Source organism: Maylandia zebra, linkage group LG9 (assembly GCF_041146795.1).
Source record: "Maylandia zebra isolate NMK-2024a linkage group LG9, Mzebra_GT3a, whole genome shotgun sequence".
NCBI classification, from domain to species: Eukaryota; Metazoa; Chordata; class Actinopteri; order Cichliformes; family Cichlidae; genus Maylandia; species Maylandia zebra.
This window is the reverse complement of record NC_135175.1, coordinates 32,502,379-32,518,837: the sequence shown is the minus strand read 5'-3', so window position 1 is coordinate 32,518,837 and position 16,459 is coordinate 32,502,379. Positions and strand designations below refer to the sequence as shown.

Sequence of the window (16,459 nt, the reverse complement as noted above, 5' to 3'; positions counted from 1 at the left end):
AGCAAAGAGGCCCAGACCTCCCTCTCCCCAGCCACCTCCTCCAGCTTATCCGGGGGAATACCAAGGCGTTCCCAGGCCAGCTGAGAGATATAATCTCTCCAGCGTGTCCTGGGTCTGCCCCGGGGCCTCCTCCCGGTGGGACATGCCTGGAACACCTCACCCAGGAGGCGCCCAGGGGGCATCCTTGTCAGATGCCCGAACCACCTCAGCTGGCTCCTTTCGATGTGGAGCAGCAGCTGCTCTACTCTGAGCCCCTCCCGGATGGCCGAACTTCTCACCCTATCTCTAAGGGAGAGGCCAGCCACCCTTCGGAGGAAGCTCATTTCTGCCGCTTGTATCCGCGATCTCGTTCTTTCGGTCACTACCCACAGCTCGTGGCCATAGGTGAGGGTAGGGACGTAGATCGACCGGTAAATTGAGAGCTTCACTTTTACACTCAGCTCCCTCTTCACCACGACGGACCGGTGCAGCGTCCGCATTACTGCAGCTGCAGCCCCAATCCGTCTGTCGATCTCCGGCTCCCTTCTCCCATCACTCGCGAACAAGACCCCGAGATACTTGAACTCCTCCACTTGGGGCAGGAACTCATCCCCGACCCGGAGTGGGCACTCCACCCTTTTCCGGCTGAGAACCATGGCCTCAGATTTGGAGGTGCTGATCCTCATTCCCGCTGCTTCACACTCGGCTGCAAACCGTTCCAGTGCGAGGCCCTCACCTGATGAAGCCAACAGAACCACATCATCTGCAAAAATCAGAGATGAGATTCTGAGGCCACCAAAGCGAAAGCCCTCCGCCACTTGGCTGCGCCTAGAAATTCTGTCCATAAAAATTATGAACAGAACCGGAGACAAAGGGCAGCCCTGGCGGAGCCCATCACCCACCGGGAACGAGTCCGACTTATTGCCGGCAATGCGAACCAAGCTCTTGCAACGGTTGTATAGGGATCGAATGGCCCGTAGCAATGGGCCAGACACCCCATATTCCCGCAACACCTCCCACAGGACACCCCGAGGGACACGGTCGAATGCCTTCTCCAAGTCCACAAAACACATGTAGACTGTTTGGGCAAACTCCCATGCACCCTCAAGTATCCTGGAGAGGATAAAGAGCTGGTCCAGTGTTCCGCGACCAGGACGAAAACCGCATTGTTCCTCCTGTATCCGAGGTTCGACTAACGGACGAACTCTCCTTTCCAGCATTACAGGTCAGTTTTTGCAACTGACCTGTAATGTTGTCTGTCATCACTGTCAGTGCTGTATGTTTAATATCACTGTGGCTTCTGTGAATCTGTTTTACTGTTTCTGAACTCTCGCATCTTCTGTTTACAGTCTTTGGTTAGAGAAGCGCTTTTAGCAGCTTGTCAGAGGAGAATGCACTTCCTGAACAACAATGACCCCTAGAGGCTGAAGACAGTAATGCATATATCATATTTTTGATTTTTGGTTCTGTACATATAACAGTAAAATGTTTAGGATGTTGTGGGGATAAAAACAAACACTTCAGTCAACCCACACTTGGACCCTGAAATGTGCGAAGATCTAAATATTTATCAAAGTCAGATTTATAATATTTGATATATAACTGTTATAGGAAAAAACAAGGTTGAGTATAGAGAGAAATAATAGAGTAACAGAGACTAATGAAATATTAAACAGACATAAAGAGTCACATTTTTAAAATCAGTCACTCCTGTTAAAAGATAAGATATTATTAGAATACTTTTAAAAGGCTCTAAATAACATTTACCCTGCAATAACACACCTTGGAAACTCCCATTGTAAATTAGTGCTATATATAAAAGGAAATACATACATGAATTAATTAAAAAAAAACTATTTAATGACATTAATATAACCAATAAGAAACCCTAACTCATCGAATCAAACTCAGCCTGCACAGTAAAATACAGTCAAATTGATCAAAAACTGAACTGATGACTTCCTACTTAGAGATTCATTTCAGTTCAGTGATGGTGGATTATAACCTCCATTCAAATCATTTAAAAAAGAGAAAACTGTAGAACATGTTATATTACACTGTGAAAAGGTAACTGATCCAAAACCTCAGTAACATAAAAACAAAACTGGATCTTATTGATTTACTGCAAAAGGACTCAAGAAGAGAAAGTTATCAGGCCTTATTCCAGTTTTTTAAAAGAGAGTAAATTGTTGCTGGTTGATGTTCCAGTTCACACTCCACACCAGTTGGTGGCGGTAATTCACCATTTTGTTGTTTGACAACCGCAAATACAATTTCTAGGAAAAAGAAGAAGAAGTAGGGGGCGGAACAAAGTAAGAATGTTCCACGAGAGGAGGTTTTTGCACAGAGAGCTGCTTTTCCATTCAAAGAGACTAAAGTAGTACCAACGTTTGGATCGATATCTGCATCGATCTGCCCACCCTTGTCTCCTGGATTGTAGCTGAGATCAGCGTGAACCACGTGGGTCTCTGCTCCCTGATCTGTTTCCTGTGTTTGGAAAGAGTTGCAGCTTCATCGCGGAGTTTCTCTCGGTTTGTGGGCTCATCTAAAGGTAAGCACCGAGCTAACTTTACTGTGAGTTCAGTTCATGTTGAGTTTAGCTCCTGAATGAGGTCTTCTGCTGCTCTCCTCGGTGTCTGTTCTCAGTTTATTGTGAACACGTTGAGAGAAGCGTGAGAGAGTGTTTGGAGAAAAACACCAACTAATCATTAGCTCAGCATGCTGGGAGAAGTTGCAGCAGAAAAGTCTTTTCATTGTCCCTGCAGCTGTTTTTCTGCCTGCACCAAACCTCTACAGCCTCATTTCTATTTGAAGTGATAACAGGAAATGGATGAGAGCGATCTGCTGCAGTATCAGGGTCACAATAAACTTTCTTGTCCAGCTGCTGTGGATGAACACATGAGAGGAAGTGAACTCCTACAAAGTCTCATTTTAATGAGTGTGGCTGCTGTAAAGTGATGCACAGGAAGATGTTAACAAAAACTAATGAAACAGAGATGAAAGTAAACAGTGTTCATATTTGAAAGCACAGAGAATAAAAATATATTGTGGTGGTTAATGTGCAGCTCTTGGTGATTTGGAGAAATCATGTTTTTAATCATGTTGTGGATTGAATGTGGGTTTTATTTTATCTACAGAAGTTTGTCCCACTTGTGATCGTTCAGATTGATTTGTTGGGTTGACTTGAATCATGTGAAGGTTTAAAGCTGCACTTCCCCCAAAAAGAATAAAGTATAATCGTGAAGAATGTAAAAATGTCTTCCTGTGTCAAACACAGCTGCAGTCAAAGCAGGAAGGAAAGCACTGAAACCACTGATTTTGCATATTAATTCTTAAATAACTGACCTCCCAGCCTATTGTTCCTTCAGTGGTGCTCTTTTCAGTCATTATGTAAATATCAACGACCACCACCACCCTCTTCAACGATCTCCGTCACACTTCTCACCCCCCTTTCCTTCTCCCTGAAACTCAGAATACTCTCTGAGGACGTGAGCCAACTATTTCAGAAACAGTCAAAGGAGCTTGCAAAGAAAAGCGTCTGGACTTTAAGTTGCTTGAAGACGTTTCACCTCTCATCCGAGAAGCTTCTTCAGTTCTAAGGTCAAATGGCGGAGAGTCCCAGATATAAACTTGCTTCGGCTTGCTTCAGCAAGCGCGTACGCTAAATTGGATACGATACAGAGAAGATTAGCATGGCCCCTGCGCAAGGATGACACGCAAATTCGTGAAGCGTTCCAGATATAAACCTAGTGGGAGTATCCCCCCACAGAGGGACAAAAGGACCCCCTGATGATCCTCTAATTGCCTGAGCCAAGGTGTGAAACTGGGTGTGGGTCCCAATCAGCCAGGGTTTCGGATGAGCTCTTTGTGAAACCTGGCCCCACCTTATCATGCGAATTCCTGAGATCAGATGGCCCAGGATGTTAGTGGGCATTAAGGCGTCTGGGGAGGGATCTCAAAACTGGATTATAGATGGCAGAGAGTTGGTGTCGTAAACCCCCGCCTCTGTTCAAAGATGGTCGCTCACAGTGGACATAGATGGCTTCTTTCACTCCTCCTTCAAACCATCTGTCCTCTCTGTCCAAAATGTGAACATTGGCATCCTCGAAAGAGTGACCTTTGTCCTTAAAATGGACAGCTGAGTCTTTGAACAGAGGCGGGGGTTTAGGACACCAGCTGTCTGCCATCTATAATCCAGTTTTGAGATCCCTCCCCAGACGCCTTAACCCTCACACTCACATCCTGGGCCATCTGACCTCAGGAAATCACATGATAAGGTGGGGCCACGTTTCACAAAGAGCACACCCGAAACTCTGGCTGATTGTGACCCACACCCAGTTTCACACCTTGGCTCAGGCGATTAGAGGATCATCAGGGGGTCCTTTTGTCCCTCTTTGGGGGGAAACTCCCACTAGGTTTAAATCTGGGACTCCCCGCCATTTGACCTTAGAACGGAAGAAGCTTCTCGGATGAGAGGTGAAACGTCTGCAAGTAACTTAAAGAAGTCCAGACGCTTTTCTTTGCAAGCTCCTTTGACTACGATGACCTGGATGACTGAGAACCTTCACAGACATATTTCAGAAACAGAAGCGCAGGAAAGCCCCCGGACCAGACGGTTTCTCACCCTCCTGCCTCAAAACCTGTGCTGAACAGCTGGCTCCCATCTTTACTCGCATCTTCAACAGATCCCTGGAGCTGTGTGAAGTTCCATCCTGCTTCAAATGCTCCACCATCATCCCTGTTCCCAAGAAACCCACCATCACAGGACTGAATGACTACAGACCTGTCGCCTTGACGTCTGTTTTCCAGACTGAAGCAGAGTCGTTAGCTGAAAACTGGTTTTAGAGGTTCATTCAGGACACCCTCTCAGGCTCTTACAGCCTTACCTGTATCATAACAAAGTGTATAAACCCCAATCCACCTTTAACATGGTCCTTCTCCCAAACCTTCAAATAGGACTTTCTGGCCCTGTCATAGTAAAGGGCTGCTTAGAATATTAGAGCCAATGTCACAAAGTTCCTCCTGAAGTATAAGTGAGTGAGAGAGTTTCCTCACTTTGCAGCACAACACGTCTCACAAGATTTCTACAAGCAATCAGAGTGAAATTTGTACTTTGTGTTGTCAGATGAACATATGAGACACTTTGACTCTTCAGTGCAGTGTGGAGCCTAACAAAGATCTGTTTTGTGTCCCAGCTGATCAGCAGGAGGAGAAGAGTCTGACGGAGCAGCAGAGGAACATTTTCAGCCATCTGGACTCAGCTGAGTCACTACAGAGGAAACAATGAGCTCAACACAGAAGGTGAGGAAAATATCACAGTTTCACCAAATAATCAGTCACGTCTAAAACTCTCATCCTCCCAACCTGTTATATGACTGTGTTGTATATTATTATATATACAATCACTTTAATAAATAGTTTGTCTGAGATTGTTTTGCAGCATCTTTCAAAACCTGAAAAAACACAATGTCACATGTACAGACCCAATATCTGATTTCAACACACGAGGACTTACATGTAAGCTTTACATTTCCAGTTTATTTAATCCACTGTGTACAAATGTACAACAATGTACAACTGAATTAACATTGAGTTGATCAAATCCCACTGAGCAGTCCTTCCCTTTAAATCTAACCTCTCTTCTTCCTTTCCTGTCCTGTGTGTCTTATCTTTTTCCATCTCTTGAGTGAAGTTAGCTCTTTCTTTTTTCTCCCTGTGATGTACAGCAGCTGGACCTTTAGCGAGCAACACACTGTGAGACAAAACTGCACACAAACAGTTTGTTTGTTTGCTGATGTTTGTTGAGCTGATAGAAATGCTGCATTTGAAATTACCTGCCACTTAAAAATATTACTCCAGTTATGCTCGCTCATCTTCTGCATGGATAGCTAGATGCTGAAGTATTGTTACTGCAACTTATGAGCACCTGCAGTCGTTCAGTTGTTGTGCAAAAACAAAAAGAAGAAAAACACTTAACTCATAGTTTCCCCCTTTCATCTCTTTTTTACGGTGGCCCTGAGAGGCCAAACGGACTGCAACTTCAGAAAGCACTTGCAAAAAGAAAAACGCTGCAAAAGCACACAAAGCACAACGAAAATAGAAAAAAAGACAACGGAAATGTTTCTGGGGAGACAATAACCGGACGGAGCAGTTGCACGAACCAAAACATGTATGTATGGCTGTTTCCCAATTCAGGGTCTGTTTCCCAATTCAGGTTCTGCAGCTTTAAAGTACACAGCCTCAACGGTCCTCAAGGGCCGCGTACTCAAAGACCGCTGAGGCCGGAAGTGCGAGGCTTGTAGGCTTGTGAAATGGGACGGGCTAGCCTCCGTCGCGCTGCCCAGGTTGCCTAGCAACCATGATACTAACAGCTGGAAACGTTTCATACAGCTTTGTTTGACAGAAATGAAGGAGAACATATTTTGCACATTTGTTTCTACATGAGCTCTGTGATTTAATAAGTATCTGAGGCTGAGACCACAGGACTGTAAAACATGATTGAACATGAACAGTCATTTAAGATTAGCTAGTAAATAACAATTAGCTAATGTTGTTCATGAGACTAAAGTCATCTCAATTTGGTAATGTAAATATAATATGGCCAATATTATATTAATCATTATTAGTTATTACAGCAGTGAACATGAACTCTGTGCCAAACACTGAGCTTCAGTAAAGATTCAAGTTGCATTTATTTACATTTCCTATCACCTTAAATCTTCACTTAAAGACAAGTATCTGTGACAGTGTATATATATATATATATATAGATGTATTATATATAAGAGACAAATATTGTTCTTTTAATATGTTGGCATTACTAAATTTGGCTCAATGCTTACATATATGTGTGGAAAAAGAAAATGTACGAGCTGTGAAAACTGTTTCTGATAAAATGAAGAGTAGACTGATATATTAAATATTCCTTTATTGGGTGAGAAAATCAGACCATGTCATAACTGCTTTAAGTCACACAGAATAGATATCAGAGCCTTAAACAGGCTGGCTTCTGCTAAATGGGTCAAACTGGGCAGAAAGTATACAAACACATAACATCCTTATAGAATATGATGTAACACTATAGATCAACTTACCTCAGAATATATAAAGCATATAAACAATTACAGCAATATGATGCAACAAACACAGCAGTGCTACTAATCCAAAATACTCAAAGCTTCATAGAACTGGAACAAACATTTATTTTTAGCTCCATTCTGCTGCTGATACATACTTTAGGTTTCTGAACATTAAACTTGTTGCTGCCTTTCATAGTGTGTAACTTGAAGGCCCTGAGTACTTTCTCCCACACTGAAAACACTGGAATGATTAAATTATTTGAACATTACCTAATAAGACCGATTCAGGACAGACAGTTAGTTATGTTAAACTTTCCTAGCAGTCCTTCACAAACAGGGAACAGTCTGTCTATTCTCTCCATCTGTCAGCTGCTGCTGGCTCTTCCTCCTCCTCTTCCTCACACACTGCTGAGTTTGTCCTGGTGGATCATCAGGGGTGCAAAGCCTCACAGATGATGTGCAGCAGCGTGTCCCTCAGTCTGTCCTCACTCTGGACACTTGCAGTTGTCACACATGGAAATCAAACGTGTGATAAGCTGCAGGATTCAAACACAAGTGTAACTTATAAACACATGCTCATACTTTTATTCCACAATCAGAGAGAAAGAAAGAGAGAGTGCAGGACAGACAGACAGGTGACAGTCTCAGGTGTACACACTGCTACAAACAGGAGGATTTAGTGTTTGTGTTATTACGAGTGTTAAACAAGAAGAGTTCCCAGATGGTACAGTGGACACATGTGCGACTCCTGTGATTAAAGCATCTTTCTTTCAGCTTAACGAGTGAACCGTCAGCTCGTTCAAACACACGTTAAAGTCCGTTTGGCTCGACACCACCGAACAGAGGCAGCAATATAACATAGCTAACATTAACAGTGCAGTGAATCCTGCTTGTGCCGTGATATTCAGGACTGCAAACCAAGCAGCATCACTGACTTTCAGCTTGTTGAGTTTGTGTATATATGACTGACTTTAATTATCTATAAAATCATCACAATCTCTGTAAGATTAAGGTCGACTATCTAACGGCGTATAAAGTAAAGGCTTTAAAACAAAGTAAATGCTGAAAGTACAAACATCGCTAATGTCACATAACTTTGCCGGCATGTGGCCAACAGTAATGTTTTAATGTTCCTCATTATTAAACATTTGCACATAAATAAGTGACATAATATTCAGAACTTACTTTTGAAAGTTTACTCTTTGGCCGCACCGCTTCCACTTCTTTGAAGTGTCTCCCAGTCCCAGTGCACTTGTTAGCATGTTTTGGTTCGTGCAACTGGTCCGTCCGGTTATTGTCTCCCCAGAAACATTTCCGTTGTCTTTTTTCCTTTTTCCGTTGTGCTTTGTGTGCTTTTGCAGTGTTTTTCTTTTTGCAGCGTTTTTCTTTTTGCAAGTTTTTTCTGAAGTTGCAGTCCGTTTGGCCTCTCAGGGCCACCGTACTTTTTATATTTCACACCCTGGTGATTAGTACATGATCCGGATTGCCTTTCATGTGTTACTTTTTAGGTTCACATTGGTTTGATGTTTGATGCCTGCAGTGATGAAATAACTCTCCTTAAATTCCTCAGACCAAAAGTAACACATCTGTTTTTTAAATGTAAGGAGTAAAAGTAAAAACCCTCAGGTTACAAACAGATATTTTACTCCATTAAACCAAAATAGTAACTGTTAATTTGAGTTTGTTATCATTGATTAGATTAGATTAGATTAGATAAGATTAGATAGAACTTTATTAATCCCTCGGGTGGGTTCCTCTGGGAAATTCGATTTCCAAAAAAGCACAGCACCGACAGAAGTTACAGAGTTACAGAATATTTTATATATATATATATATATATATATATATATATATATATATATATATATATATATATATATATATATATATAGAATACACACACACACACTTATAAATACAGAGACAAATATAAATAAAATATACGAAGGGGATAAATAGAATAAATAGGAATAAAAATACAAGTGAATTGCACATTTCAAGTATTGAGTCTATTGCACCGTTGACTATTTACAAAAGTATTGCACAAAAGGTATTGCACCGTGAGGTGAAGAGGCACTACAGCTTAGTTGTTCCCCCCTCCTTTGTCCTCCTGTTTCCCCTCCCTCTCCCCTCCAGAGAGGAGTTAAACAGTTTGATGGCGTGTGGGACAAAGGAGTTTTTAAGTCTGTTAGTTCTTGTCTTTGGGAGAAGCAACCTGTCACTGAACAGACTCTTCTGGTTGTTAATGGCCGTGTGCAGAGGATGCCCAGCATTGTCCATAATGTCCAGCAGTTTCTTTAGTGTCCTTTTCTCTGCCACTGTCACCAGAGTGTCCAGCTTCATGCCGACCACAGAGCTAGCCCTCCTGATCAGTTTCTCCAGCCTGAAGAAATTAGAAATTTATGGAAATATATAAAAGGAAACATAAAGAATAAATGAATCCACAGTAACCCTGTGATGAATATGATTAAACATTTTAATTGTTTGACAGCACTCATATATATTATATATTAATGTATACTTACATATTAGTAAATAGGCTTTTTAAAAAGGTGTTTTTCACAGGAGAGAACCTGTGTTAAAAGATTGACGCAAATATTCTTTATTTATTTCATTATATTGCATGAATGTCTGTTACATGCTTAAATATAAAGTTCAAAAAGTGTAATTGCATTCTGGCTTATTGATCAATGATTGCGATTAAATACAGAAAATTGAGCGATTTATTAGATTATTTATGAGGTTATTATTTTTAATCTATTGACAGCACTACTTGTATCAATAAAAGAGCTGCAGCTTTCACTGACAGCACATCATGTGGTACTTTAACTTTTGTACTGTTTTCATCAATTAATTTTGCAGTTAACATGTGAACATGTTGGATGATCTGTCTGCTGTCACTGGGTGGTGCTGAGGTCTGAATCTGAGGGCAGCTCCTGGAATCACAAAGACAGCAGAACCATCACAAACTGAAAAATAAAGTATATCCCTCAAATCTGAAATAAAGCTGATCCTCTCTGTCCTCACACACTCGGGATCTGAAGTTCTTCTCTTACATATTTTCCTTTCTACAGCTCTGCTGACAGCTGACATATGAGCTGTTTATTAGATAAGGACAAAGCCTTATATACTAACAGATTTTGCAATATGTTTACCTTTGAGTTGTAGGTGCTATGTAAATTGATAAAAATGAGATGGAGCAGGTTTCAGTCCTTGTTCAGTCTGCTGCTGCATTGTGGTCACCAACATACGCAGGCATTATAACTGGTGTTTCAGCGGTTGCCTGGGTATTGGACAAGAAATATTAAAGCTTCAAATTATTTCTCTCAGAGCATGTAAGCTGTACAGAGTAATGTCCATGTAACTGTGAACAATAACTTATTAAGAATTATCCAGACTGTTTCTTTTAACCAGAATATTTGAAACAAACTTTATTTTAACGTAAGCTACCAAACATCTGTAGCTGGTTTCATGCATAAATATTGGGCTTTACTATTTTAATCTATAGTCAATGATTGAAAAATTATCTGAGCAGATTTCTTTATTTATTTATTTTTTGTCTGACCCCTCTCTGCTAACATAGAGGAGGCGGGGTTTATGATCTAGCCAGACACTAGTGAGTGATAGAGACAACGTTTTCTACAGTCATTGGTTTGAACAGTCATGAATTATTTTTAACACCAGGTTGGATGTAATGTGTTAGAACTACCAGCAGGTGGGGATAAGAGACCTTTAAGGTGTTTGGTGCCACACTCCACCTTCAGGTTTAAAACTAGTGTTAATGGAGGAAGTTTGAAGGTTGAGTTTGTTCCACGACTGCATTTCACTCACTGCCTCTGTTTGTATCTCTGTCACTGCAGGACCAACACGGAGCGAGAAGTCAGCGCTCTCAGGAGGCCGACAAACCTCACAGAAGAAAGGGAGAGGAGAAACACACCTGTGATGAGTGTGGGATGGGTTTTACTAGGAAGGCTTCACTAAAACAGCATCAGGTCATCCACACTGGAGAGAGACCGTTCAGCTGTGACTTGTGTGGAAAGTCTTTTTCCTTGAAGGGTTACCTAAAAACACACCAACTCATCCACAGTGGAGTTAAAGCGTACAGCTGTGATCAGTGTGGCAGAGCTTTTACTCACAGTAGCAGCTTACAGAAGCATCTAGTTACCCACTCTGGAATTAAGGCATACAGCTGTGACATCTGTGGTAAAACTTTCAGCCATATACGGAATCGAAATGTACACCTACGCATTCACACTGGACATGATGTGTACTGCTGTGAACAGTGTGGCAAACAGTTTACAACACATGCAAAGTTACAACAACACATGTTTACCCACAATGAGGAGAGACCTTATAAATGTGACCTGTGTGAGAACACTTTTAAATCTCCACATGACCTGAGACGACACCAACAGATCCACACCAGAAAGAGACTCTACAAGTGCAGTTACTGTGAGGTATGTATTTATATTGTTATCTTGTCATTTTAGCCTGACTGTTTGGAGCAACTCTGGTCATTAAACTGTGTTAGCATGTTAGCAATTCTACTGCATGGAAAAGCAGCTCTGAGTGATTATTCAGATTTTCATGTCAGTTATGATTTTAGTATTACTGTAGTATTATGGTGGTAGTATTGTAGTTATTGCAGCCCAGTAAACTGAGTGTGTTAACTGATACAGTAAAATGTAATTGGACGTCTGCTTTGTTTGCTTTCTCTTCTGTTTTTTTTCTCCATACAGGTGACCCAGGTGTTTTGTTTGTTTTTTTTCTTTTTTTTCTTTTTCTTTCTTCCCCCCTTCTCACCGTCTCTTCTCCCCTTTGGTTTTCTTTCTCTCCCTCTCTTTCTTTCATTCTTTCTCCCTGTCCTATCCCCCAGTCATGTCTGTCCCGTTTGTAGCAACTGAAAATAAAATAAATTCATAATTATAATAAAGGTCAATCAAATGGACCAATATGGCAAGGCCATGATGATCCACTTGGTAAAATAAATCCGCTTGACATCTTTCTTGGCCTTACAGGGCTCTAGACTAACTTTTTGCCATGGTTGCACTGGTGCGCCTAAAAATAAAATTTAGGCGTACCAGCACAAAATTTAGGCGTACAAGCACAAAAGTTAGGCGTACCCAAATTTTTAAACTGCATTACTTAACACCGCAGTTTTACATGTTCACGTTTTTTTTGATTTGTAAATGATTAACTAACAACCTTTCAAAATGATTAACTTGACACCCCCTTTGCTGCCCAAATTAACAGCAGCTCCATCAGCCCCCATAGCAATGATTTTATCCAACCAGTTACTGCACTGGTCCCCAAGAGCAGCAAATGCTTTCTTTGAGGCAGCATAAATTCCTAAACAAATTAAAAAAAAATACCATTTACTTATCAGATCAAGAGTTTACAATGCAGTCTTTTTCAGTTTGAGTTTCTATATTCATGTATTATTGCTATGTTTAATTTTCAATGATAAGAACATGCTAGATATGGTTAATTCAGTAACACGACGTAATATTATTAATCATATACATAGGCTACGTGACATGACATGGCTTACCTTGGGCATGGGCATGCTGGACCTCAATGTGTCCAATCAGTATATTCGCTGGTCTTCCTTTTTGAAAGATACGAGCGTACACAATGACACATTCTTTTGTGGCGATGTCTGTGTCTCCATCGATCAGGAAGGCCATGTATGTACTGTTCGCAATTTCCACTGACGTCTTTTTTTTCAGTGTGTCAGCGATTACGCCTATAAACTGGGCGCACGCAACATCATTGCTGTATGTGGGGTTTATGTCCAAGCCATTTTTCCTGTGAAGAGTTATTTCTGACTTGAACTTAGTAAACGGAACTTCTTCTTTTGCAATATTGTAGGCGATGTTAAACTTAATGATCATCTCGGCCTCCTCCGATGACCTGTTTACTCCTGCCTGCCGCTGAAAGGCAGTGGGGAGCGGGGACATTTTGGCAGAGCATTTATCGCGGCATATAATGTGTCTTCTCGATGCTGTATGCTTTTTCAGCGTTTCAATTCGAAACGTATTAGCACCAGTGACAAATGCTGTGTTGCCGGCCATGGTCTTTCCACACTCGCGACAATAAATGCAGTGCATCATATTGTCAGCTTGGCTGTATCTTAGCCAGGGAAACTGGTCAAGCCACTCGATTCGAAATCTATACATTTTCTCACTTTTACTTTCAGTGGACTCCGGCTGGGAGTCGATCGTATGTGGCTCATTTTCTGATGCCGTCTCCGGACCAGTGTTTGACAAAAACGGAGAGGTTGATGGCTCCGTGTCAGAGCGCTGGCTCAGAATTTTGGACTGATCAGGCCTTAACTTAACGAAAAAGTTATCAATTGTTCTTTTCATATTTTCTAAATACCAACTTCATACACTTCTGACCTGGGCTACTCACCCTTCTCTATCTGCCCGCACTTTCAAACGTAAACACAAGTAGGTCTGCAGGAATATCTGGACCACGGCCAATCACAGAGGTCCCCGCCTCTGAGTATCTCTGATTGGTTTAGAACACGACATGGGCATAATGTGTGCCTGTTGTTGAACACACGGAGACTTTCAGGGTTGCTGAAACTTTTTTTCCGAGAAAATACTTGGTTGCACCGGTGCGACCAAGTATTTTTTTTACTTGGTCGCACCGGTGCAACCAAGTATTTTTTATTAGTCGCACCATGGAGAAATTTGGTCGCATTTGCGACCAAATTGGTCACACTCTAGAGCCCTGCCTTAAGACAACAATTCTGATGGCTAAAGATCCAAACGGGACACAAAAAAAAAAAAAAAAAATTGGATGTCTGCAGAGATGCTCTTTATTTCAGGCGACGTTCAGGAAAAAAATGTTGAAGGACTGACTTACACTGTCTTTGTGTCTTTGTTTAGAAGCAGAGCGACACAAATGGATCCAGTTCTCAACCCTGTCATCAATGTGGTGGTGGGAAAGGGTTTTGTTGTGACCTTTGTGGGAAAGCTTTCAGTCACCAATACACCTTAAAAGTACATCGACGTAGACACACTGGAGACAAACTGAAATACTGTAAAGAATGTGGGAAAAGTTTCACCACATCAAGTGAGTTAAAACGCCATGAACTGATTCACAGTGGGGTTAAAAAGCACCTCTGTGATCAGTGTGGGTCATCCTTCATTACTGCAGGTCAGCTTAAAACACACAAACAAGTCCACACAGGAGAGAAACCATTTAAGTGCAGACACTGTGACAAAAGCTTCTCACAATCAGGCAATCGTAACCTTCATGAACGTACACACATGGAAGGAAACTACAGCTGTGACCAGTGTGACAAGAGCTTCAGGAATCTCAGTTCATACACCGAACACAAACAATCCCACGTTACTAATAAACTGTTTCACTGTTACCAATGTGCCCAAACATTCACCTCATTGTCTGCTCTGTGCAAACATCAGCGTGATCACTCAGGGATGAAATCACTCCCATCACAGGATCACAGTGAATCTGAAGAGAAAGAAAGATCCTCTTGAGGTTCGAGGGTTAAACTTAATGTCAATGCTGACATCACGATTACGTGATTAAAAATTTTACACAATTAATCCGTTCTGGAGCGCTGAAATCAGAAATCCCTGAAATGTCTCTGTCAATGTATTTCGGACAGTTTGTCCAAAGTTCGTGCATTCTGCGCTCCAGATGGGTTAAAAATTGTAATTGTGTCAATTGTGTCAATCTTGATGACAGCGTTAACGTGTGTCAGGGCCCTCGGTGCGCCTGCTTGATGCTGTGCTGAAGTCTCACACACAACCTGTCGAAAGGGGAGCGGGCGGGCTGCTTGATTATGATTCATATCTTCACTCCAAGCCTATTATGTATTAATTATTTTTTCTGGGTTGTGTGAAATCCCAGAAAAAACTGCACATCTGCTTACCTGGTATTGTCCTGAAACAAGATAACATTCATTAGTAGGGATTGAGAAAACTGCTGTTTACCTTTGTTAGCCACTTGGCTATTATAGTAAACAGTAGACAGACAGAGACTGATGTGACTTGTTGAATCTTTTGGACTGTGTTCAGCATAATATTAACGAGCCGCTAATTGGAAGAGCTGTATTGTTGATTTGTCTGATATTTCAATGTGTGATTAATTATAACGACTGTTTGTTATCCCTTTGCAAATTTGTTATGTTTGTGCTTAAAGGCTCTTCACCATGGGGTTCGCTTCACTTTGCTTTCTGCTAACTGTCTCGCTATATTCTGTGTGTAATTTCTTACTGTCCATATAATTCTGTTTATTAAACTCTGTTCCAAGAATATTACTCTTTTCCAGAGGATCTTTTTGAGTGCCTTGATTTTAACTGACTCTAAAAAAAAAAGCCAGATCTCCACAGAGATCCATGATGGCTTTGCGACCAAAGCAGACAGCGGTATAAACGCTGTCTCCAGCTATACAACACAATACTTCTATACGATTTGAGTAAGACCAAAGTTATACAAACTCATTCATTTTTTAGAAGGGTTTTAAAACTGTCCAATGTTGAGGAGGTCCTGATGTGAATGGACAGTTTGTTCCACAATTTAAGGAGCAGTCACAGCAAAGGCCTGGTCTCCTCTGTGTTTAATGTGGACCGTGGACAGCCAAGAGCATCTGATCCACAGACCTCCGTGATATTGCAGGAATGTACCAATTTAAATAATCTGAAAGGTATGAGAGTTCAGACCTATGCAACACCTTAAAAACAAATAATAAAATCTTAAAATGAATTCAAAAACTGACTGGCAGCCAGTGTAAGGATGCCAGTATGGGAGATATGTGGTCTCGGTTGCGTGTGCCCGTTAGTAACCTTGCTGCAACATTTTGGACCAGCTGCAGTCGGCTGACTGACGACAGACTAACACCAGAGTAAAGACTAGTACAAAAGTCCAGGCGAGCTGAAATGTAATTGGGTGGATGCCGTAGGCATCCACACTATTGAGATCCTGTTTCTCTTTGGGTGGATGCCGTAGGCATCCACACTATTGAGATCCTGTTTCTCTTTATTCTTTATCCTTTATTATTCTAGTTGCTCCGTTTCTTTGCCGCTTAACTACTCCCTCAGTTTTCAGCCGATTTTTACCATTCAAACTCTAAACTGTTCTGCTATTTCTGCTTTCGACTGCTATATCTTTTGGTACTTATTACTATTATACTTTTTAAAATATTACACTTTTTTCCTTTAATTTGTCCCATTGAAATGAATGGGAAACTTCTACAATTCTGCTAAAACTTGCTTGTCTTTGAAACTTAACTACTTCCTCATACTTTCACCTAGAAACTCCATTCAAACTTTAAAACGTTCTCAGATGATTGGGCTATTCCTGTGTGATTCAGCTTTTTCATATCTGTTACCGTTTTCATGTAATGACTCTTTAAGTTTTCAGTTA

General features: G+C 41.3%; 1 protein-coding gene and 1 non-coding gene across 3 annotated transcripts; both read left to right on the top strand.

Annotated features, from left to right (window-relative positions):
- Positions 1-1,954: 1,954 nt before the first annotated feature.
- Positions 1,955-15,345, top strand: LOC143420359 (uncharacterized). 2 transcript variants are annotated; one of them, XM_076888371.1, is made up of 4 exons: positions 1,955-2,530; positions 5,175-5,280; positions 10,919-11,515; positions 13,955-15,345. In XM_076888371.1, the coding sequence occupies exons 2-4, from the start codon at positions 5,263-5,265 to the stop codon at positions 14,567-14,569; spliced, it is 1,230 nt and encodes a 409-aa protein (XP_076744486.1). In that variant the 5' UTR covers positions 1,955-2,530; positions 5,175-5,262; the 3' UTR covers positions 14,570-15,345. The 2 variants fall into 2 exon arrangements, with proteins under 2 accessions (XP_076744486.1, XP_076744484.1); XM_076888369.1 differs by lacking the exon at positions 1,955-2,530 and having other exon boundaries at positions 4,503-5,280.
- LOC111500426 (U6 spliceosomal RNA) lies at positions 3,618-3,723 on the top strand. The gene has a single exon (XR_002721098.3). It is a non-coding gene; the product is annotated as a U6 spliceosomal RNA (small nuclear RNA).
- Positions 15,346-16,459: the final 1,114 nt, after the last annotated feature.